The following is a 25,814-nucleotide window of genomic DNA, read 5'->3' as shown; positions in this document are numbered from 1 at the left end:
ACTTTGGTAATTTTCTCCATCATGTCTCTCCTCACCATTTCAACACATGAATTAGTCGCTCAAACTCTCTTTTTTTCCAGGATGATGCCCAATTCTTGACCTGCCTCCCCAATTTTACCTGGTTCTGCCAGTCACGTCACCATTTTTGTACCGCTCCCTTTCAGATTTTCACCTGATGCTCCTGGTTGAATACGAACTTCTTCAACCTTTGTTTTTGGCTGTCTTGGCTTCTTTGTGCTAGTTTTATCTATTTTTGATGAAGAAAATCTTGATTTTTCAAGTTTTAACTATTTAGTATTCTTCATGCAAAGCTCAACCAAAACACATCTGTCTAAGTCCTTCGTATTGCCACACCCCCTATCGGTCACTTGTTAAGTGAACTCCAAGGAATTTGGTGCTCTTCACTCTCTCTACTACCGAGTTATTGATATGTAGTGAAGGGTGGTTGTTCTTGGTCCTTCTGAAGTCCATGATCATCTCTTTCATCTTGTCCACATTGAGACTCAGGAAAAGCACTGGAGATGCCGAGAAGTCTAACAGGAGAAATTGCTTGAAATGCTTTGCAAGTCAGACAGCATCTTTGGGAAAGAAACTGACAGCATTTCAGATTAGTGCTTTATTGGAATTGAAAGGTTATAAATCAAGTGTTTTAAGTTGGAGAGAAAAGGAATTTGGGGAAAGGGACTAAACAACACATTGTCGTCGGTGGTAGCTGAGAGAGGATGGTGAAGACCTTAACAAAGCAGATTATCTAACTGCAGGAGATGTAGGAGTCCAAGTCACTGGTGACAGATGAAGTAAAATGTCTTGATTCAGTTGTCAGGATCTGGTGTGTTTATCTGAAAAGTTGCTGAAAACTGATTCTGTCAATAATTTTAAAAGGCCATTGGGCAAGTTCTTGAGATCAATAAAGTCACAGAGTCACAAATAAAAATGAACATGAATGGTCAGCCATGGTGAGCAGACCTGAGAATATTAGATACTGGAACCTGTTGAGTGTAACTTGTTTATCTTTCTCTACGAACAGAGGATGCCATTCCTGGTGTGCTCAGGTGGCAAGTAAAGCTTTGGACCCTGGTGACAAAGTTGATTGATGCTCGGAATGCTGGAATAATCCCCTGTCCCAAACTTCTCAATGAAAAGGAGAAATCAGAAGCCAAGAAGATATGGCAGAGCAAAAACTATGCCATTTCTCAAGTATGTGCAATTTTTGTGTTAGCCACTAATTCATTTAGTTTTTCTAAAACACCAAGTAGTTGTTAAGACATCCCTCCTTCAAAAATTGATACTTTAAATTGTCCTGTTTTTGATGATCTGAACTGCTCAGGGAAAGTTAGATATAATTGGAAGAAATTTGCACCTCCCTTTATTCTTCTCCCTTCATCCACAAGCCACTAAGCAATAATTAGAATGTAAGCATTCTTAATGTGAAACTGATCTTAATATTTCAATATACATTTCACACAGAGCCACAACATTATGGAATTTCTGATGGCAAGATCTGTGAATGCTCAATTGTTGACTGGATTCAAAGTTGAGATTGTGTATTTAGCAATTAGGCTGATAAAAGGTATGGAGGTAGTGGAGACGAGAAGCAATTCAAGGGCTGCTCCTGCTTCTGTTTCTTAGGGCTGACCTTTTTTTTGCCAGTGAATTCCCAGTGATGAGCACAAGCTGGTGCTATGTGGGCTACTTGTGGCTGCTTCCATGCTGTTTTGAACTATTCCCTCCAATCCTTCCAAGAAAATATTTATTGTAAAATTGATTTTTAAATAAAAATAAGGAGAGAAAAAAATTTGCTAAACACAAAGCACAAATAACTTGTGAGATAACTTGAACCAGAACCAAATGGATAAAGGGGAGTAAAAGTCAGCCATATAACCAAATCAATGTTATAAATCACTACATCAATTAAAATGATGATCCAGAATTTACATTACAAGCTGTACTACTGTTTAATCTGATGGCAACCTCTAAATTAAACACAAATGCAGGGGAACGTGGATGGTGCCTTCATTGATACTCTGCACCTCCATGGCTTTCTCTAGTGTAATCTTCAGAAGTAAATGATCTGACTCCCACTATGGATTGATCAATCAAAGCAATACTGAGTGAGTTTTTTTTTAAAGGTTTCCCAAGTCTTAGTTTAAGCTTTCTTACCATTAAATGCTAATTTGTACATTTGGAGTCTTAATTGCCTCAAAATAATAATTTCCAAATTCTATGAATTTGAAAGTAATTACCTTTTTTTAAGTTTATAGTTCCCCATGAAAAAGTTTGAAACTAATCATAAGAATTTAAACTTTTTGCTTACTTTTTACTCCCGGAATTCTTCATTATATATTGAGCAGCCTACCCATTTGTATGCTACTGTAGACTATGTTGTGTTATGTGAGAAGAGTTATCTGGCAAAGGATCTCTAACCTGAAGGGTTAACATTATTTCTCATTACATTGGCACTGTCTGACTTGCTGAGATTTTCTAGCATTTTTTCTGTTTTTATTTCAGATTTCTAGCATCTGTAGTTTTTTTTTGTTTCTCTGCCTGGAATTAAAGATAGGGTAACTAATCATAGCAAACAGAAAAGTTAAGGATCATAATGCATCCAAAGTGGAGTCAGATAGGATGTTCAAAGTAGCAAGACTGAGGTTTGGGAGTAGTTCAGATTTCAGCAAAAAAAGGACAAAAGGAATGACAAGGGGGTCATAAATGGAGCGTGACAGATAATCTGAAATAGATTGCTGTTGTGTTTGGAAGAGTACAGGTTCGATAGGTTCATAACGAGACGAGTCTGGGCACAAGTGTTACAATCACACCAACAGTTGGGTTTAGCTTAATCTCCTTTGAGTTCCCACAGCTGCAATGTAGTTGTGGAGAAAGTAGAATTGAATAAGAAACTGTTCAATGTGAGAATGTATCTGCAGAAGTTTGTCTTCTGATTGGTGATTTTTCTTTTTTTTTTCCCCACGTCCCACCTCCCCCATCACCACCAGTGGAACCATTATCAAAAGTATTTGTCCCTGTCGGTTGCAGGTTGGGGATTGGGGGGACAGCTTTAATTGCACTTGCTGTTCAGTTCATGTATGCCCTTGAAATTAAAGCACAACAAATGTTTGCCATCTTTAAGTGAAATCAGAAGACAATCAAGATAAGGTAGCTTTATAGTCACGTCCAAATGTAAGAACCCACAAAGTTTGTTAACTTTTCCCTTCAGGTGCCACTAGCATTGCTCAATGCCCCCAACAATAAGGGAAAGAGAAGCAAAAGAGATACATCAGTGGTTGCGGATTTGCCTCTAGCACTTCCGCAGACTCTGCAGCCGCACAGCGTCCAGTTCCAATACCTCGTTTCCATGAGCCAGTCTCCAGCAGCCTGCAGCCGAGTGTGAGTTCTTCAGCTGTTGAACCCCTCGCTTGCTCTGTAACATTGTTTCCAAGACTTCTCCTCTGACGTTTTCCCACTTCTGATTCCACGCACCAGTCCTTTGATCCCCTGGAATCCGCAACTCCTGCAATCTGCCCATCTTGGGCACAGATCACCAAGGTTACTAGGTTTTTTTTTAAAACTGTTGCCCTTTAACTAGCTGCTTAAAGCTTATATTGCGACCAAGTAGTAGGAATATGCAGAGGAATGCTAGGTCGCTGCTTCCCATTCTCCCAAACTGCCCCACATCAGACTTGTAATAATAAAATAGAAAATTGTATTTTTAAGAGGCCTTTTATAACTTCCATGTATTTTTAGCCCGATCAATGTATTTCACACCCAATTAATGACATTGGAAATGTAGTAATGTAAAAATATGGTAGAAAATTTGAATACAGCAAATAATTTGCATGCAGCGTATTCCCATATCAGTGTAATATTATTCAGATAATCTGTTTGAAGGGTAAATGTTGACAAGGATGCTGGCAGTGGGATTTGAACCATCAGACTTCTGATTCTACACTGACATCAAGCAGCAATTTCTTTTTAATCTTGTTACAGAAGTAAAAGTGCTCTTAATGTGTGTCTTCATTTCTAAAGCAGAGGATTGCTGTCTTCAATTTCCACTCAGCCAGCCAAGGATTGCAACAATTGCTTTTAATTTTGTTTCCCTGATTTTAATATGTTTAGGTAACCAGTTACATGACCAAGGATTTCCTGCTGAATGCTGCAATATCCCGGTTAATGGGCCTCACAAACATTTTATCAGTAAGTGTAGTTCCACAAATTTCTAAGTGCAAAAAAAGCAGGAAATTAGTGAGTACAACTGGCGATAAGTATCTCAATCAGCCAGGAGAACAACATAACATCTGTCAGTTTTGAATTTTTATGTTGTGAAGAACTACGAGAGTATTTAATGCTGAATTGTAATGAAATTTCTATGCATTTATTCTTTACACCTTTTGTAGTTTTCAAATATCCTGCTTATTTTTTTTTTTAAATGCAGTTTTGAAAGTGCAGTTCTGTAAACAATGACTTGTCTGCCAGATGAATGCAGGAACTCCTCACAGGAGGGAAAAAATGACTAGAAAATCTTGCAGCAGCATTACAAAAGGCCATGGAGCAAGTACAATTTGCATTATTAAATTAATTTACAGACACCGCATGGTAACAGGCCCTTCCGGCCCATAAGCCCGTGCCCCCCAAATACATATTTAGCTCCAAACCCTGTACATTTTTGAAGGGTAGGAGGAAACTGAAGCTCCTGGAGGAAACCCACACGGGCACGGGGAGAGCGTACAAACTCCTACAGACAGTACCGATTTCGAGCCCTGGTTGCAGGTGCTGGAATAGTGCTGTGCTAAGTGCTATGCTAACCCTGCTGTCTTCAGCCAGGTTGTTAAGAAGGTAAAAAGTAGCATATGGAAACGTGCTGAATTAGGATTAATTTTAGATTGGCAAGTTTAATTTTAAAAGAAAATAAAAGCCTCTGCGGACAACGGGAATAGTGATGGTGAGGGAGATTACCATCTCGCACGTGCTGTTTGTTGCACTACGTCCACTCTGAGCATCAGCAAATATTTGCACTAAGCCACTTTCATTCTCCCAGCATTTTCAGTCATGACATCCATCTGTCTTGCTCTTGGTTTTAGTCAAGTGTGATTGAGCGTAAAGTTTAAATTACATTTTTTTTAATTATATTTAGACATACAGCACAGTAACCGGCCCTTTCGGGCCACGAGCCTGTCCTGCCCAATTTATACCCAATTATCCTACAACCCCGGTACATTTCGAATGGTGGGAGGAAACCGGAGCCCCTGGGGAAAGTCCATGCAGACACGGAGAGAACGTTCAAACTCCTTACAGACAACGTGGGATTTTAACCCATCTCCGATCACTGGCATTGCGCTAACCGCTACGCCAACTGTGTTGCCCCAAAGTTGTGTAATATCGGTGAAGAAGAGGATACAGAGTTTCCACATCTTCAACGATGATAATCCAATATTCTTTTGGTTCAACAAATATGTCTTGGTTTAATTTCCTTTCAGTTAAGTAGATAGCTCAAACTATAGGAGCTGCAGGTAGGAATGAGAGTGAGGAGAGGAGAGCAACAGAATTATGGTGCAAGTGTCAGATGGGAGGAGTGAGGTGTGGAGAGAGCACAAATGATCAAGAGGAAGCCACTATGAATACTGCCTCTCCCTTCACCCACCTCCGATCAAAAAGTCTCTTTAAAAATAAGCCTAAAAGGGAAAAAGGAGTCTGAATAATTTGTTTTTTATATTACAGAAAGGCTGACTATAATTTCTATAATTGTGTGCTCCGTATTTGAATTGCTGTGTTGAATTGAATTTATAACCTCAGTTATAAATAATACTAGTGACCATTAGTCAGTTTCTTCTGTTCGCAACATGTTTTTTTAGCTATAAAACTGCATGACTGTTAGACCATGAGAGAGCAGAATTGGCTTATTGGCCATTTTGGGTTGTTGAGTCTGCTTCACCATTAGAATCATGCAGATGTCTTTTTTCTCTCAATCCCAACTCCCCGTAATCTTTCAAACCCTTTCTAATCAAGAACCTGTTAACCTCTGTTTTAAATATTTCTAATGACTTGACTTTCATAGCTGTCTATAGCAATGAATTCTACTGATTTACCCTGCCCAGATGAAAAAATTCTCATCTCTGTTCTAAAGGATTGTCTTTTTATTCTAAGACTGTGGCCTCTGATCCTAGACATTTAAAAGCAGCTTCTCCACCTTCTCTCTTTCTAGCCCATTCAATATCCAGTAAACTTCAATCAGATACCTTGCCTCATGAGACACAGATGTATTCTATCTGGTCCAGGTGATTTAGCAGATTGCCACGCCCCTTCACCTTGGTAATGGCAGCTACATTGACTTCTGCCCCCTGACCCTCTCAAATTTCTGACATGGCTCTGGTGTCTTCCACAGTGGAGAATGACTCAGTTCATCTGCTATTTCTTTGCTCCTCATTACTATTTCTTTGTAATTTGCCAACAATCCAATGTCTACCCTTGCTTCTCTTTTACTCCTTATATATCTGAAAAAACTTTTGGTATCCTCCTTACCTTCATATTTTATCATTTTTTCCCTTGTTGCTTTTTCACTTTTTTGTTGTTGAATTTAGCAAATTCTATTCCTTTTTAATTTGCCTTTGATTGCAATCTCCAGTATATAGTTAGCCTTTTGATTCATTTTTTAATTTGGAACTACAAAAGGCAGCTTCCAATTTTAATTACTGCATCCTCTCTTATACTTTCTATTCATTTTATTCCCTTTTGGACCCCTGTACTTAGTGTTTCTAAAGTTCACTTGATTCTGTTTATCTTTATTGTCCTTTCAGATACCTTCCTCCAGGTATCATTGCCATGTTTCGTGTCTAAATATGATTTTTTTTTAAATTTTGATTGACATTCAATTGTAACCTAACAGATGAATTAATTTAGTGAAGTTTTCTCAGTGGTTGTTTTAAACAAATGAGGGTGGAAACGTGCACTATTTATTTTGTATACAATTTTTGTTCTTTTTTAAAAAATACCTCTTCATTGCCCTATCTGTTCTTTAATATTCACCTCATAATGTTTGAGATTTTGACACATTATGAGTGATAGATAAACCTAACTGGAAGTTATCAACTGTTAAGGAGCCACTTTAAAAGAGCTCATTCAAGCAGTTGCCTTGGCAATAAGCTGCAATACAAGTACTGTTTGAGGTAATGAGAAAAATATTGGCCTCTCCGCACTCATCTTCTTTCCCACTCATTTCCATGTAGTTGTATAAACAAATCTGTGAAAACATTTTTTGACTGGTGTATGGCAATCTGTTAGGAATGGTTTCTGTCTAAGAATTAATTATTAGATTTTTCAACAATAAAGGGACCTCTGACTAATTTCCACGCCAGTGGCTCTAGCCTAATTTGATGTCTGATGCATTTTGAACCAATTGCCTTTTATATGTTGCTTTAAGTTTTCTCAGTTGGTTTCTATTTGAAGAGCTCCTTGAAGAATGCAGTTCATGGTAATCTCATTCCCCAAAGCCAAACGTCATTCATTCTCCCAACTCCCAGTTTCGAGGGCTGTTTTCATGATCTTGCTGGAAATATTTTGATTTAATTCTTAAACTTGTGTTGTTTTGCGATCACTAATTTTGAAAAGCACAAATGTTGCATTAAATAATTCCAGACGATATTTTGTGTTTGCCTTTCTCCCCCCCCCCCCGTACCTCAACCCTAAAAAAGTTGACTTAACAATTCTCATTCTTCCCCCCTCCCACCCCATGCATGACTATGTCCACCCCTGCAGTTGTGATCACCCATGATTGTGATTTCCCATCTTTATTTCTTTTCAAAGTATTGTTATTGAGTTTAACTTATAAATCCTACATGCAACGTCTACTAATATAACAAATCACAAATAAATACATATCACAAATTAATATAAATGTAATTCAAAAAACCTATCCATATTTGTTTCTTTAACAATGTTTCTGGATAGAAACCAAGTAAACTACATTAGACAATCTCTTGGTCAAAATAAAGAGTAAATTCTGTCTTATTTAATGATACTGTGATGGTGCACATCTCTGTCGGAAGGCGAACAGGCTCCACGTGTTACGATCACGGCAGCGGTGCAGGCGCATCAAGATGGCACTCCCGAGGTTGCCTTTTCTGCCGGCCGGGTCGCATTCCCATGCACGCAGGGCAATGTCATGATGTGGTTTCCGGCGCGATGGCAGGACTTACCCGTGGTCTTATAAGGCACAGTGCAGGAAGATTCAATCAACAACTGGAGTGCAGACAACCCCACTAAGTACAAGTCTCATTCTTTCGACTCCGCTTAGCTGCCACTACAATACAATCTAAGACAATCATAATTATGGGTAGATTTAACAAATTAATCTAAAAAAAAGAAACAAAAAAAACCTAAAACTAAATCTAATCTATCCCCTCCCAAGGTAACCTATCAAGGTTACCTTGTAGAAAAGGATGTAAAGATATGGATCAAATAGTGACCTTCAGAAACTAGACAGAGAATCTCTGGAGCATCCAAACTTCTTAAATCTTTCAATCATGATAATATTCTATGAATGGGCCCCACATCTTTTCAAATTGAAACTTTCTATCTATAATGTTATATTTTATTCTCTCCAAACTTAAGTAGAACATAATATCATGTGACTGGGTCTGAGTAGGTGAAGAGTCATCTTTCCATTTCATTAAAATTGCTCCTCTGGCTATTAAATGATAAAAGCTAAAACTCTCTGTAATTTCTTGTCAACCTATTATTTCCGCATTTTTCTACGGTTCACTTCTTCATAATTCTCAGCATTACCACTGGTGGTCGTGGTTTTGAAGATGCCGAGTTAAATTTCTCCACCGTATACTGCAGAGTTCCTGCTACTTTGGCACCTTCTTTTGCTAGCCTTCTCAAACCTATTTTCAACTGTCTTCGATGTTCTCCCATGCCTTGCCTGCAAATCCTCTGCACTTTCTCTTGTTCAGTTTCTACTGTATGTTCCCTCTGATTAATGTGTTTCATTCTCCTTGATCTTCTCTGTGATGAGGGGATTGTCCTATGGAGTGAGATCAAATAGAAGGCACTTATATTTACTGAGGTTAGGAAAATTCTGACATGATCTCACTGAAATATAAAAGATTCTGCCAGAGATTTTCTTTGTGTTGAAGGTTATAGGTTCTAGTAATTGGGGTGAAAATGGGACAAGAGGAATCAAGATGAGAAGAAATTCTTCTTACAAAGAGTTGTAACCTTTGGAGGTCTCAACCTTTGGATGTGTTTTGATGCATATTCATGACTGAGATTAAAAGGATTTTATGCAATAAGGAAATCAAAAGATTTGGGGAATGGATAGAAGATGTTTATGATTTAGAAAAATGATGTGTTCTTTAATAGATTGTTGAAGACTTTATTGAAAACTTTAATTTCTCTTCCCCTTAATCTTTCAGCAATCTACTCCTCCAGTAATTCTCCATAGCAGTGAATATGAAGAAGCTCTAGCTGCATTGTGCATTATGGTGTCTCCTATAGCTCCACATCTTGCATCAGAGTTATGGAAAGGTAAAGCTGGAAAAAACAATTCTTGAGTTCCTACTTTTTTTTTAAATGTATTGCATTTGTATAGAAAAAATGAACCCAGTCCATAATATAATGCATCACTGAATGGAGTTCAGAGTTGCCTTCAAAATCTGTCAGCTGTGTTGTGTAGATAGCCATTGGTTAAGGAGTTCCAGATAATCAAAGAATATTGATATTTTACCAAACCTACACAAGAAAGGTAAATTAAGGGTGATAGATGTGTTGAACCTGCTGGCCTTGAATTATCAAGGTCCTAGTTTTGTTTGTTTCCATGCGGGTAGCCATATTGAAAGGAGTGAGCGTGACTGATGGTGAAGATGGTCCCAATCAAGAAAGGTGTTTTATAGCCGATCGTGGCAAACCATTTGAGTGTTTTTGGAACTGCACTTGTCCAGGCATATAGAGATCATACCATCACACTCCTGAACTCTGCCATGTAAATGGTGAAAGGTCTTTGAGGCATTGGTAGATAAGCTATTGAATGCCCAACCTCTGATTGTTTTGATAAAACATTTTGATCTTAAATATGCCTTCAAGCATTCAGCTCGCATGATATTAACAACCAAGATTGGGTTTTTCATTGTTGAATTTTGAATCCATGTTTGCCTAGCACCTGAATGCAATGTAGAAATGGAAAAGGCCATGCAAAAATCTGTTTGTGCTGGTATTGCAAAATAAATTTGCCTGCTCAAAGCTTTATCTAAACTACAAAACATTCAGTCAAGAATCCTATTCACTAAATTTGTGGCCTTTTCCTGCTCCAAAACTTCCATACTTTTCATTGGATTTAGATAGCATTGATTTTCCACTTCTCCTTGAGAAATGGCTGTGAGCTGCCTTTGAACCACTGTGTTGAAGCTATTCCCACATACTATCGATGAGATTTTTCAAATTTGGACTCAGTGATGATAAAGTCAAGTCACAAGGTTGCATGACTTGATGTGTGATTTGCGCTGAGGTCCATTTACGCTTCTTGCCCCTTATTAAACTCATGAGAGATTTCAGATTTATTGTCAGAGTACATACATGGCATCACATACAACCCTGAGATTCACCTATTGGTGAGGCAGAATAACCACATTGATAGTGTAAAAACAAAATGTACACAACGTACACACATAAGCAAATAAAGAACTGTAAACAGATAACGAATGTAAACAAACTACTACAGAGAGAATTTTTTTAAAATCAATAAAGTACACAAGTAAGAGTCCTTAAACGAGTCCCTGAGATTGAGTTTGATGTTGAGGAGTCTGATGGAGGAGGGGTAGCAACTGATCCTAAACCTGGTGTGAGTCTTGTGGCACCTATACCTCTTTCCTGGTGGCAGCAGCGAGAACAAAGCGTGTGTTGTGTGGTGTTGATCCTTGATCATTGGTGCTGCTCTCTGACACCAGCGTTCCCTGTAGATGTTCTCGGTAGAGGGTAGGGTTTTGCCTGTGATGTCCTGGGCTGTGTCCACTACCTTCTGAAGGGCTTTATACTTAGGGGTATAGGTGACTCCATACCTGTCTGTGATGCAGCCGGTCAGCACACTTTTCACCACACTTCTGTAGAAGTTTGCCAGAGTTTCTGGTGTCATACTCCTAAGAAAGTAGAGGCGCTGACGTACTTTCTTCATGATACTATTAGTGGGTTGGGTCCAGGAAAAAAATCCTCTGAGATAGTAATTCTCAAGAACTAAAATTTGCTCATCCCCTCCACCTCTGATTTCCCCCAATGATCACTATATACCTCCAGTTTTCCCTTCAACAATCAGCTCCTTGGTTTTGGTGACATTGAGAGCAAGGTTGTTATTGGTGCACCATTCAGCCAAGTTTTCAATCTCCCTCCTGTATGCGGATTCATTGCCTTCCTTTACACAGCCCACTAATAATGTGGTATCATCATTAAATTTGTAGGTGGTGGTATTTTTGTACCAAGCCACACAGTCGTATGTGTAAGTGAGTAGAGCAGGGGCTAAGAATGCAGCCCTGTGGTGCTCCGGTACTGATAGCGATTGTGGAGATGTTCTTACCAATCCTTACCATTGTGGCCTGGAGGTGAGGAAATCAATAATCCAATTACACAGTTGGGTATTGAGACCCAGGACTTGCACTTTGCTGTTCAGTTTGGAGGGATAAAGGTATTAAATGCCAAACTGTAATGTTAAATTGTAATGTAGTGCCAAGTAATTTTAAGGTTGATTTATCATGGGGTACCTTTCTTTCAGCTGCTTGTTAGCACACAGCAGCAGGAACTATGATGCATGTATTTATTTATTTTTTTATTCTCCTTCCTAACTCGAGGTCGTTTTTAGTGTCTATCCTTCCTTAGCTCGACAATTTGCTTTTACAAAATCACAGAACTGCAATTCCCTCCAAATAGCACATCTTCCTGTTCTTGCTTAGGTGTCATTTGAAGATCACTTGTAAAAATTCTGTGTGGGCTCAAATTGAAAATCTAGGTTGATTCCAAAACTGCTGCTCTCATGGCATTTCTGCCTCTTGGGTGAGACCACTGGCACTTGGATAAATTAAAGAGCCTGTGGTACTTTTTTGAAGGGCAGGGAAGTTGTGACCACCAGTCAACTCTTATCAGTAAAAATATTTATATGGTCATTGTTTAGCAATGCTGTTTTTTTATTAGCTTGCTACCTGCACAATGGCTCCATTTCAAAAGAAAATCCACCTTGGGAGATAAGAACATTTTGAGTGAATGAAATGTGTGGTGGAGTGATGTTATATGCATCCAAACTAAGCATTGTGCAATATCAGTATATAACACAACTGTAGCCCATTAGAAGGTTATAATGTTTTTTCTTGTAACTTGTTTAATATATTGTCAGTAAACTTGCAAGACACAGTAGCACCACTGGTGGTTCTGCTGTAAAATACTATTTTATCTTTGTTTACCCCTAACTGGTTGGTCGAGTGTAATCAAGAACTGTTTATAAGTTTGTTTTCTCTTGCTAGCTGCTTAGAGCAAAGTTATTTTCATTCCCAACTACTTTATTTTTTTCCTTCTCTTATCATTTCTGAAATTCAGATTCATTGAGAGAGCGAAACCTTTTCAGTGACGTGCCCAGACACCCACACTACTGGGTCATTTATTTTCCTGATATTAAATAAACACAAATGGAAAATCTGACTGCTATATCACTGAAGTGTAGCAGCTACAGAGTGTTATCCCCCTCTCATAAAAGTTACTTATTTCCTGCACAGAAATGGCTTTAAATGACCCAGATTAGAATTCACTGTTCTCATTTCTAAATAGCCCAAACTTGTTGGGTCTCAATCTGCATGGATTCTGTTGGCTCAGACAGTACTGATGGTTGAAAGAGTGCAACGATTTACAAGGATGTTGCCAGGACTTGATTACGGGGAAAGGTTAAGCGTATTAGGACTTTATTTCTTGTTGCATAGAAGAATGAGGGGAGATTTGATAGAGGTATATAAAATTGAGCAGTATAGATGGTATAAATGTAAGCTCGCTTTTTCCACCAAGGTTAGATAAGGTTAGGGAAGAGGACAAGGGTTAAAGGTGGAAGGTGAGATGTTCAAGGACTTCATGCAGGAAGTGGTGAGAATGTGGAACGAGCTGCCAGCTGAAGTGGTGAATGCGGGCTTAAATTTTAATATTTAAGAAAAATTTGGGTAGGTACATGGATGGGAGGGGTATGGAAGGCTATGGTCTGGATGCTGGTTAATGGTACTAGGCAGAATAATAGTTTGCATGGATGAGATTGGCCAATGGCCCAATTTCTGTGCTGTAATGTTCTAAGATTCCATGGAACTAAAAGACATTATCTCAAGGACCTCATTCAGTATATTCAGCTCATGTGGATGGTTCATATTAAGGTATGACTACAAAACTGGGTAGATAGAAAAACCACACTTCCCAAATTACCTGACATTAATAAATGTTTAAGAATTCTAAAATTGATGTATTTGAAATGTGATGATTTTGAAAAAATTGAAATTAAAATTTCCCAACATCTTTAACAACCTTAAGAAAAAGAATGCTACTTTCTTTCTGCAAGTGCCATTCAATTGTATTATATACAGTATGCATGCGTAATAGTCGATACTGTGTAAAAGTTGATCTCCTATTTTGGCCCCGGCCACCTGCCCACTTGAGCTCCCGATACCCTGATTGCCCAATGGAGCTCCTGATGCCCCAATTGACGTCTCTCGCCTAGGACCCGGCTGCTTTCCCTTCCGACGCCCCAACCACGAATCCTCACCAGCCGTTTGCCCACCCAAGCTCCCGACACCAAACCTGCAGACCCTCATCTCAGCCTCCCACTGACCGAAGCACCCAATGCCCTGATTGTGGATCCTCAACTCGGCCACCAGCCCATCCAAGCTTCCGATGCCCCAAACAACGCAGGTGCTTACTGCAAAACTCAACTATTACACGAGCATATACAATAAATCCTGCTCCAGATCTTATCATGGATCAGTATCTGAAAGATGATTCCCTAGTATAACGGTGCAGTACAGCCAAGAATTAACCATCAGTACTTGGCTTGCAACATCAAGACATCAGAACTTCTCTATGAGTTCCAAACTTGCACAAAATCAACCATGTCTTTTTTCTTGTAGTTTATCAAGGGACAGTTTTGATAATTCAGTTTGTTCTATCACATTTAAATGTACTTTTCTCTTCACAATGATGTCTGTGCTTTTGTTAACAGATAATCTGATCATTTACTAACCACAAAACCTGCCTTAATTATCTAGAGATAATCTAGGGATGAAAAATAAAAGTTTTAAACTATCATTAAGAGAATACTCAAATAAAAATGAGTATCCTGAAGTAATCTTTAATAATTTATTAACACAAAAGTTGAGCATAAAATGTACCCTTGCACTTGTGAAATAATTTGTGAATTTTATGGTAGTGATTAAAGATCCTAATCTTTGGCCAAATGTTTGCTTTAATTCTTTCCATTAAGTGTTGATTATAATTATCAGTTCTTTTGAACTCACCATTTAAATATTAAGTCTACTCAGTCAATCTATTTTAAAAAGTCAAACCTTGATCTCTCAGGCAATTGTTCTGGCAGAGATTGCTAATTTTGGAAAATATGCATTAATATGTTTAGTAAAAGTAGTCCTTCTGATCAAGTTTCACAAAAGACTTTTTTCAGGTGGTTTTTGCATCTCTTTCAGGATGCTCTACAGCCCTGTGAAAAGTAGAAACACAGGAAACTGCAAATGCTGGAATCTGGAGTAACAAATAATCTGGTAGAGTGATTGTTTCAAGTAGCTCGAAGCTTTGCCTGGCCTCACAAATTTAATCTGTTTTTCGTAGAAGTGATCAAGAAGGTTCATCAAGGCAAGGCAGTAGACATTGTTAACATGGATTTTAGGAATGCCTTTTGAAGTTTAGCAAGACCTTTGACAGGTTACCACATGGTAGGATGGTCCGGATGCTCAAGTCGTATTGGATCCAGGACAAGTGAGCCAATTTGATACAGAATTTGCATGATAGTGGAGGGTTAATTTTCAGATTGGAGGCCAGTTGCAAGTGGTGTGCTGCAATGATCAGTACTGGGCCCCCTATTATTTGACATGTATATTTAACAATCTGGATGAAAATGTAAGTAGCAAGTTTAATGTGTGAATGATACTAAAATTAATGGTATAGTGGTCAATGAGCAAGGATTTCTAAGATTACAATGGGATCCATATGAACTGGGTTAGTGTGGTGAGGAGTAGCACATGGAATTTAACTCAAATAAGTGCAAAGTGTTTAATTTTGTTATGCCATACCAGGGCAGGACTCGGAAGCTTAGAGGGATATTGGCCAAGTGCGGGGAAGAGGAGACTTGTTCAGAATGCCAACTTAGTTGGCGTGGATGAGTTGGACTAAAGGGTCTGCTTCCATGCTTTAAAGCTCTGTGACTCCAGTTCTGAATTGTGCGTGGCCTGAAGTGGGCCATCCAAATGGTCTTCCTCCTTTGCACTTGTGGATCTTGGGTATAGTAGCATAGTCCCATTTCACAGTATTGGCAATCTCTAGTCTAGCAGATATTTGGGTCTCTTGGATATATAATTTCTCTAATTGTGCAGTAAGTTGTACTGTCATCCTGATGCCCATGCTGACCTTGCGGTTAAGGATTACCTGAAGGAGTACATGGGCTGCAGTTTAATATATCACCTGAGAAATGGTACATTCAGTATTGTAGCATCTCTTTGCTGCTGAGCAGTGTCAGTCTTGATCTTTCTGTGCAGAATTTTGGAAAGGGATTTGAATGCAAGGTTATCTGACAGAGGAAAGCATACTACCCATTGAGCAATAGTTGATTTTCATTTCAGTGAGCTGGATTTATTAATGCAGTTTCTCTACTACCCTGCAGTTGGATAAGGCATTTCCTCAGACTCTTGGCATTTCGTACTTACCCAATCCCTCTACCAGCAACAGAACAGAGATGGGGTTCCTATTGTCCTCGCCTTTCATCCCAGCTGTCTCCAGATTCAGCTCATCGTCCTCCATCCTTTATGCCAGCTGTTGCTTGACCCTACAGTCAGACACATCTACCCCTCCTCACCCCTTTCTACCTTCTGCAGGGATCGCTTTCTCCATGGTTTCTTTATCCCCCACTGACCTCTCTGTAATGCCAGTACTTTCAGCTGCAACCGGATGAAGTGTACACCTTTTCCCTCACCTCCATCCTGGGTCCCAAACAGCCCTTCCACATCAGGCAAAGGTTCACCTGTGCCTCTTCTAATCTCATCTGCTGGACTTGGTGCTCCCAATGTAGCCTCCTGTACATCAGTGAGACAAAAGGCAGATATGGGGGCCGATTTGCAGAACATCTGCTCTCTGTCCACAATGGCCATTCTCAGCCCCCAAATTCACGCACAATTGGGACCCTATACAAACGAAAAGATCAACCTCTCATATTCTACCTGGCAGTCTATGGTATGAACATGAAATTTTATAATATCAGGTAATGTGTCCTGTTTCTCTTATTCTGTGCCTCTTGTATTTGTCCCATACTCCCTTTTTTTTGTTCCTATTCTGCACCAGTTTAATGTGTTCCACACCAGTTCTCATCCATCCCTTCCCTTTGGTTCTATCCCACCACGTCCTTCTTCTCACCAGATTTTCCAACTCTCTTCACTCCCCACACCCTCACTCTGATTCCACCTACTTTCGATACCACTATGCTCTTCTTCTCTACTAATCAGATGTCATGACAGGTAGCCTTTGTTCTTTAAATCACCCACACCACCTGGAATCACTCATCTTCACATGGTTGGTGTAGCAGTTAGCGCAATCCTGTTACAGTGCCAGCGATCGGGGCCTGAGTTCAAATCGAATCCCATGCTATCAGGAGTTGGTATGTTCTCCCTTTGTCTGCGTGGTATTTCCCCGGGGGCTCTGGTGTCCTCCCACGATTCAAAAATGTATGGGGGGGGTGGTTTGTAGATCATTGGGATGTAACTGAGTGGCACGATCTCGTGGCTGAACTGGCCCGTTACCGTAATAAATTTAAATTCCTCCATCTGATGGTTTGTTTTTCTTGCCCCTCTTTGTTTGGCATCTGCCAGCACTCTGCCTCTGTCTGACCCATTTCTTCCATGCTTGGTTCGCCAATCCTGTGTGGGGCACCTGTCCCATCCCATCCTCTTTCCAATGTTTATGTTCCAACTTTCCTCGGGCATATGAAAAGTTTCATCTTGAAATGTCAACCAATCTTTTTCACCAACCGAAGCTGTTTGTCCCTGCTGATTCCTGCAGCTAATTGAGAAAATCTGCCGTGCACAAAAGTGCTGGAGAAACTCAGCAGATCATGCAACATCCATGGAAGGTAAAAGGCAATTGACCATTTGGGTCTGAGCCCCTCATCAGGAGTGCAAATTCCTCCACAAAATTGTGTTTGGCTTCAGATTCTAGCACCTGTAATCTGGAGAAGGGCTGCAGGGTTTCAGAAATGAAACTTCCATAACTTGTTCTGTTTTCCCTTCCATCTGCCTATGGTCATTATTATGTATGCTGTTTGTAATCATTTGTTAGTTTGATAGAATAGGATTCAAGATTCCTTTATTGTCACATAATAAAACAGTTGTAATATTACACAAAATTTGCTCTTGTCGGCCTGTTGCAAAGCCAAGGAGATTCACCATCAGCAGAAATTGCCATGCACCTCTTACAGTCAGAGAAAGAGAAGCAAAAGAGGTGGAGATCTGACAGAGGGAAGGGAAGGGGGAAAGGAGAGCAGGTTAGTTAACACCATAAAAGTAGATGTTAATGCCATCTGGCTGGAGAGTGCCCAGATGGTAAATCAGGTGTTGTACCTCCAGTTTATGGGTGGTCTTGGTGAGATAGCACAAGGCCAAGAACAGACGAGTATAGAAGGTAGAGAGCCTGGATTCCTAACGTTTGGTTCCATTACAGGAAACTCTGAAGCTGCAATGCTAATTTGTAACATGTATTAATATTGCAGAGATTCTTAGGCTTCATGAATTCTACCTTCCCACAGTGCCAACCTTGGAACTGAAAGTGTTGCATCATTCCCATAAATTGTTTGATACAAGTCAGGGCACCAGACAACACAGCAGGATGTGTTAATGCTTCTAATTGCAGCAAATTACTCAGCAAAGACATGAACTTGCACAGCCTAGTCCTTTGAAAATTTTCATGGCCTTCAGTTCCTTGTATAATTTTAAGGTGTTTTGAGAGATCTTGTTCCAAAACATACTTGAGTGTGAGCAATGTTATGAAACAGAAGATCATTACTTTGATTCAAAAAATATAATTCTTAGCAAGAGAAGTATCAGCAGATGCTTATCCTTTTATCTGAGATTCTCGGGACCAGACACTTCTCAGTATTCAGGTTATTCTGGATTATGGAATTAAAATGGCAGCGGTACAGATCTGTACAAAACATAAGCCTTTTTTATGGAGTGACTCCGTATTGAAGGCAGCTCAACAAGAACTGGCAGTATTCGTTACCCATAACCCCCCCCCGCCGCCGCAGCTGAAACCACTCTGGGGAAAAACAGAGCGGTTCTAGCTGAATGAGGGATTGTGGGTAATGAAGACGACCATTGATCCCGCACTAAAACAAGAAGAGGCTCACCCTCACCGTGCTTCACTGCGCCTTTGACTGCCTCCTTCCTGCCCGGCTCAGCTGCCTCCCATCATCTGATCCTTCTGCACCAGCTTAGCTGCTGGGGGTGGGTTTCCCATCACCTGCTCCTGCCGGTCCCTGCTGATGACATATCTGGGGAAATGTGTGGGAGAAATAGTGCGCATGCGTGGGTTAGTTCAGCAAGCTGCATACGTGGGATGGATCTCAAACTCTGGAGGAGAGTGAAAGTGTCAAGATCACCCGTGTGATGAAGAGGCAATGAGAAGGTTAGAGGGGCTTGACTAGGTGCTGTTTGGCAAGATGAAGAATTCAGTGTTGTATCTGAAGGGAAAAAGGAGAGTCAACTCCATTTTATGCTGAAAGAAACAAGTGAATGTATTCTTTAATTATGTGTAAATTGGGTAAATTATTGCTGCTACAAAGTGTGTTTACCACATTCGACTTTAATGTCCTCTTCTTGAAACAACCTTCCTGCAGCCTTCACCAGAGTATACCTGAAAAATTCTTAAGAATAGAGAAAGACATATTAAAAATACAAGACAAAAAGATCAAAGAAATTAATGGATGAGGTAGAGAGAAATATGATTGACTAAGTATGGTTTTGGTCGAATTGTTTAAATGCTATCGCAGTCCAGCCTTTAAACCTATCCACCTGACTGCTAACATGTTCCTCATAGCACTGCTGTATTTATAAGTGTATCTAAATTTGGTTTGCTGAAAAGCAAAGCTCACTCCTTCAAGTTAGTTTAGTTTATTATTTTCATATTATGTTTAGTTTATTATTTCATATTATGTTTTGATATGATCAATTCTTAGTGAAATCTTTTCTGGAAGTTTGTGCTGTGCAAATTGACTGTTACATTTCCTACATCTACAGCAATGTATACACTTTGAAAGGTACTTCACAGCTGTGCACATTAATTGAAGGCAGCACACAGAAGTGCAAATATTAAAGTCACACCATTCAGAATGTCGTATGACTAGATTTCCTTGAACAACGTTGAGAGAGAATGCTACCATGGTACTCTTGTCTCCTTGTTTGAAAACCCAGTTTTGTGATGAACATTATTTCCTTCAAGGTGTTTCTGCCACTACCAACTGAAGTCTCTTTAGGAATCTGCAATTTTATATTTCTGTTAATGCACAAATTAATATGTTTCTTTGTGTTATAGGTGTCTCAAGTGTTCAAAATAAGCTTATCACTCATTATCAGTGGGACGTAGATGTGCTTTTTCAACACTGGCCAAGCCTGGACCCAAAGTTTCTGCAGGAGCCAGACATTGTGCAAATGATAGTCAGGGTAAGAGCAGCAGTGTGAAATAACTTTTCCACACAGCATTATTATGTATAAACCTTTATTTCCTGTACCATTCTTTAGCCACATTTCTTTCACCACACCAAATTTGTAGCTTTTTTTTAAGTCTCTGTGAATCATTCCAGCTTATTTTGTTCCCAAAAAAATTTCCTCTTTTGCATCTCCAAGGTGGGTGGTGCATTGCCAAACTCTACAACCAATTGACTTGAGTTTGCCTTGAGATAACAGGAAAAGGCTAGGCCATTCCAATTTCTTCCATTCTTGTCCATGGCTGATCTGTGGCCCAACTCCTTGTATCCATCTCCTTGTTGGACACTGCCTCTCTGAAGACAGAAACATTGAGACATAGGTCTATCGTGATTCGAAGAGACAGCAGATAGATTTTTTTTTTCATGTTCTCACTCATTTTATTCTCAAAATGGAATAACGAGTAGGAGGAGAATGGAAAGATTCCTCTCTCTTCTCACCTGGGTGTCAAGTTTCTCCCAGTGAAGGAAGGGAATGCAATTTTGCTGATGTGGCTCTTGATTTTAGCGCCTGACAGTGTCCCTTGGTCAGAATATTTTCTGGATCTTGGTAGAGGGAATTCCTTCCCGCCCCCCCCCCTCCAGAATTTAGGATTTTAGTATGTGAGAATCAGAGTCCATCATAATAACCTGCACAATTGGTCATACTGGTGCAGTAAATAGAGAACCTTTATATACTGAAATTAACAGAATACTACTACTTCTAGTCAAATTACTAGTTAATTAGTAAATATTGAAGCAATACCTCTCTCAAGGTGCCTTTTAGAAATTTGAACATAAGATTTAGCAGAATCTCTGTTGCAGTATTGAGGGAGGCAGCAGCAGCTGTAACAGTAACACTGCCACTGATGCAGGCCCAGGGGAGCGGAACACAGTGCTGCTCTGAAAGGTTCAATCACCTGGTCCTAAGATGGTGGCTCATAGAAGCTTTAACCGACTTGTTAAAGAAGCTAATGGTGTTTGTAAATCGAATCCTGCAACTGCAGAGATCTGTGCCCAAGATGGTGGCACATATGCTCGGCCACGTGGCAGACTCAGGGGCAGAGGACCGACGCAGGGCACCAAAAATGGGAAGAACAGACACCCCCCCCCCCACCCTGTGGAGAAGCAGTGAAGATAACCCTACAGGACAGCGACCACGGCAGCAAAGCAGCAAAGGCTCAGTGTCTAAGGGACCCACACTGGCTGCAGGTGACTTGCGGTCAGGGGAATTGCACTGTTTACAGGTTACTGGAGATTGGCTCATGGGAACCAGGCATTGGAGCCAGGATTCAAGAGGGCCCCGAGGGGAAAAAAGGACTCCTGAAGGGTCTCTGGCTCTGAAGGCTTCCTCATTCTGTTGGAGGTTTAGATCTGGACCTCGGGTTGCCGATGAATCGAATAGGAGTCTGAGTGGCTGCGGGAGTGCTGGAGATGAATCCGCGAAACTGAAGGGACTCTCTTTAGCTTCTCTTTCTCTCTCTCATTTTAAGGAGTGCTGGTGGTGACTAATGGTGACTCTTTGTCTGCCTTAAGACAATAAAAGAATCTTGAGTACCACACTGTCAAAAAGAGTCCATTTCAAATGAAATTTTAAACTGAGGCCACATCAGGCCGATGAATTGAATGTGAAAGGTTGCTTGGTGTTGTTTAAGAATCTGGGGATTAATGCCTGATGTGTGAGCCAATATTTATCCCTTGGGCATCACCAGAAACAGACCATCTTGTCATTATCTTCTTTCTGATTTTGAGAGTTTGCCAAAAAAATTTCTTGTGATGACAAAAACTTCGCCTGTATTTCTGGAGTGTTCCTTCTTCACCCAAATCGTTACTCTTCGAAGCAGTAGCATTGCTGAAGCAGAATTTGATTTTATAGCCATACATATTTGAAAGAACATGGAAGTAGGAGAAGGAATAGACTTACTTTTTGCTATTTTCCTGCTTTATCTTCGTATTCCTTGATTCTTATAAAATCCAGAAATGTAATGGTCTTTGCTTTTAATGCAATCAACGATTGAGCCTACACGGGGCATGGTGGTAAAGAATTAAACAGATTCATGATGATTAGAGTGAAGAAACTGCTCCTTGCTTTCGACCTAAAATGCTTTTCTCTGATTTAGAAACTGGAATCCGATTCTAGACTCTAGGTTTGGGAAACACCTTCCTGGATCCACCTTCTCAAATCTCATTCTTCTAAACACTGGAGAGTAGAAGACCAATCTATTTAATGTTGTATAATAGACCTACCATCTCAATTCAAAACTAAGAGTTTGAGGGATGTTTCTATTCTAGAGAATTTTTTTTTTACTGTGTGGCTGCAATAGCAAAACTCTGCAATGAAGTTCAAATTCAGTGGAAATTTTCAGCTTGGTAAAGAATTTGTTTAGGATGAACTTTACTTCTTTAAAATATATTTCTGACTATGTTCTTTACAAATATGTTTTTCTGTGTCATCGCAGGACATTTGGGAAAGGCTGGTTTCATTTAAATTCATCTCTTATTTAAAAACATTCATTATTTTGAGTCTATCACTCTTGAAAGTTGAATTTGAAATCCTCTATTCTGGTAGAATTGCATGTGACAATTATCCACACATTTCAATTTGTCTGAAAATGTCTGCTTTATTGAAACCCCTCCAGAGTATTGGAAGTGGAAAATACTGTCCATTCCAATCATGCTTTGCATTCCTTAGCATAGCTGTGTCCCCACCCTGTTGAGATACCAGAACATTTTTATATGTGAATGTCATTTTGCCCCATCCTGGATTCAATCCTGCAAAATATAATCAACTCTTTGCTATCCCTGCACATTTCCTAGAATCATGGATTTACACTGCAGCAAAATGGCCTTTTTGGCCCACCATGCCCATGACATTAGTCCCATTTGTCTGCATAGATCCATATCCTTTGAGGCTGTCCCTATTTAAGGGTTTGTCTAAATATCTCGAATGTTTGTTGGTATCTTATTCCATCTCTCCTGGAAGCGTGTTCCAGATATCAACTATTCTGTGCTTTATTTTAAAAATTCTCTTCAAATCTCCTTTGAAACTCTTCACATTTTTAATCCCCTACCAAAGGGAAAAAAGGTTCTGACTATTCACTTCATCTGTGTTTCTTGTGATTTTTGTATGCTTTTCTTGCATCTCTACTTGGCCTCTTTTGCTTCAGGGAAAACGAGCCCAATTGATCAGTCTCTCCCCATAACTAAAGTCCATAAATCTGGGGAACATCCTAGTGAACATCCTCTGCACTCTCTTCAATGCAACTGCATTCTCTGCCATAACATAATAACCAAAACTGTACACAATGTGGCCTCACCAGCATATTTTTCTATTCTCACCTTTAAGTGAGTCAGATATTGATCTGTACTGGATTTAAATGTATGACACAAACCTGTTATTTCAACCAAGTATATGGAGTTTTGCATACAACCACATCCATTGTGCCACATTGATCTCAGGGAATCTTGGGGCAAAGTTTGCTCTCATCTTGTCATTGATGCTCTGGGTTATCATTGTGGTGACATTATTACTGAATTTAGCTTGGTTTCTTCTTGTGGTTCGATGGTTAATACACATCCAGACCTGGATTTAATTGTTCACTCATTCTGGATTGCTGATCATGGTCAAAGCAGCAGTAAGTTGGAGGTCAGGCAGTAAATAAAGGATGTGGTCTGCGGGAAACCATTTGCCTGAGTCCCCTAAATTTGGAGAATGTTTTCAACCTTGATTTTTCTCCCTTCTGTGCCTTCACCTACTGACCCCATCTCCTGATGAAGGGCAGGGTTTAGATAGAATGAACAGGGGCTGGACCAGATTTGCTGAGATTCCCCGCTGTTGAATAATTTATCAATCTTCATCTAAATTTACATTTGAACATTGGCACAATGCCAGAGGTTGTGACCGATTCCAGTATAGAAATCAGATAGAATAGGAGGAAATGAGAAAACAGAATATGGACAGTACATCCTGAACGTCTGTGTATTTTTGGAACAACAGTCCTGTTAAGCTGAAAGGCATTAATGTAATGGAAAACTGGATGTCATATGGCATTTACTGAATCTGCATGTGGTTTTAGCAGATGGAGAAGCATGATTTTAGAGGGCTTAGCATTAACTATTGTGTTCTGTGCTGCTGTCAGCATATTCTCTTTGTGGTGACAGGAGAAGCTTTGGGATGTTGGCACTTAATATAAATGGGAGATTTGAAATAAAGCTAGGTGAGGATTTAATTAAAGAAAGGGTGCTGGGATCCAGAATTCACTACTTGAGAAGGTGGTGGAGTTGGACACACACTCCAGAATTTAAAGTCTGTGGCTGTATGTCAAGGCTACAGACAAAGCATTGAGAATGTAGATTTGTCTGGGCAGCTTTTTTGCTGACAGGCATGAGCATGACTACTAAATGGTCTCTCCCTGCATATAAATTCTCATGATCTAATAATGTTAGCAAACAATATGAATCATAGAAGTCCACTTCAGGTGTTCAGAAGGAACTGCAAAATGCAGTTCTATTGAGAGTATTGCATCTAATTTATAGTTCCTGATATTAGAGCAATATAAAGTGACCAGAATTGCCTTGTTCAGCTAAGTTGCAACTCTCTCCAACAGATCAACAACAAGGTCTGTGGCTCGATAAATGTGCCCCAGCAAGTGGCCAAGAATTCAGAGTGGGTACAGGAGCTGATTCTTCAGAGTGAACTGGGCATCCGGCAGCTGCAAGGGCGCCCCATCAAGAAAGCCATCCTGTCTCCCAGAGCTTCTCTCATCAACTTTCTAGTGGAAGAATAAACTTTCCAGTGAAGCCTCACTACCGTTGCAAGTTGAATCATCACTTTAAATATTGCAAGGATAGCAAGAGTTGAGCCCTCAAATTACCAAGGAAGGTTGATGGCTTGTGTTTTGCTGCGACCAGTTATTTTCTCAAATCTGGAAATGTTCAGCTAAGGTTGCAACCTACCAGGTAGTGAAATGCCTAATCTTCTTGACAAAATTCTATTAATAATGATGTTGGTCATTTACTCCACCAGGTGAAAGTAGATAGAACACTGTTTGCTACAATGAAGAAGAAACTGAAGCTGGAAAGTAAACTTCCAGATGCTTGAAATCTGAAATGGGAAAAAGTGAATAAATTCAGCAGAAAGAGAAAGAGAAATGAATGTTTCAGAGCAGTGACTATTTTCTGTGGGGTTTTTTTTAATTTATACAAGATGTAACTTATTGGTTCTTGAAATCAATGCATTTTAAATGTTAGACAGTCTCAAAAACAATGTTTTCCAGTTTTTATGTTTCAATCATCAATTATTTTCTAAGCACAGTGAATTCACAGCAAGTGAAACAAAATACTTAGTATGATTTTAATGGTGTGGTAATTAAATAAAAAAGGAATTTAAAGAAGTAATAATACTAATATTACAAATGTCTTGATTGATTTTGCATCTTGCATGTGTAAGGAGATAAGCAAGGTTCTCATTGATGAGTGGGGACAAAACTTGTTCCTTGAACCTAATTTCCGCAAAAAAATCACTGCTGTGATAATTTGCTTAATCTGAATAGTTTTGGCAGTTCTATATTACAGATTGTTTTGTACAAAAACAAAAATATTGGAAACCAGAATAAAAAGAAATGCTCACCATGTGGTTTGCATCTTTGGATCAACTTAATGGTTGAGGGCAGTGAGCATCAGATGTCAGGAATTGACCTGAAATATTAATCCTTTTTGTTTCTGCAGAATCTGGATAACCTGGTAAATATGCCCACTCTTTTATTTCTATGTTACTTGATATACCTATTTCATTATCAGAAGATGGTAAATATAAACATTTTCTTAATGAAAAAACACAAAGTGCCTTCATCAAAGTGCTACATAAAGA

The 25,814-nt window shown here is 39.5% G+C and overlaps 1 protein-coding gene across 2 annotated transcripts in view; it reads left to right on the top strand.

Moving 5' to 3' along the window:
* Positions 1–25,604, top strand: part of lars2 (leucyl-tRNA synthetase 2, mitochondrial) — a 125,235-nt gene extending 99,631 nt beyond the window's left edge. For both annotated transcript variants that reach the window (XM_069911617.1, XM_069911626.1), the window contains 5 exons: positions 1,028–1,197; positions 4,114–4,191; positions 9,408–9,519; positions 19,798–19,925; positions 24,553–25,604. In XM_069911617.1, coding sequence (XP_069767718.1) covers positions 1,028–1,197; positions 4,114–4,191; positions 9,408–9,519; positions 19,798–19,925; positions 24,553–24,732 — 668 coding nt within the window. In that variant the 3' untranslated portion in view covers positions 24,733–25,604. The remainder of the gene's footprint in view (positions 1–1,027; positions 1,198–4,113; positions 4,192–9,407; positions 9,520–19,797; positions 19,926–24,552) is intronic.
* The last annotated feature ends 210 nt before the right edge of the window (positions 25,605–25,814 follow it).

This window comes from Narcine bancroftii, chromosome 1, assembly GCF_036971445.1.
Source record: "Narcine bancroftii isolate sNarBan1 chromosome 1, sNarBan1.hap1, whole genome shotgun sequence".
In the NCBI taxonomy this organism is placed as follows: domain Eukaryota; kingdom Metazoa; phylum Chordata; class Chondrichthyes; order Torpediniformes; family Narcinidae; genus Narcine; species Narcine bancroftii.
The sequence above is the reverse complement of the archived record's forward strand: the minus strand, read 5'-3'. Positions and strand labels throughout refer to the sequence as shown.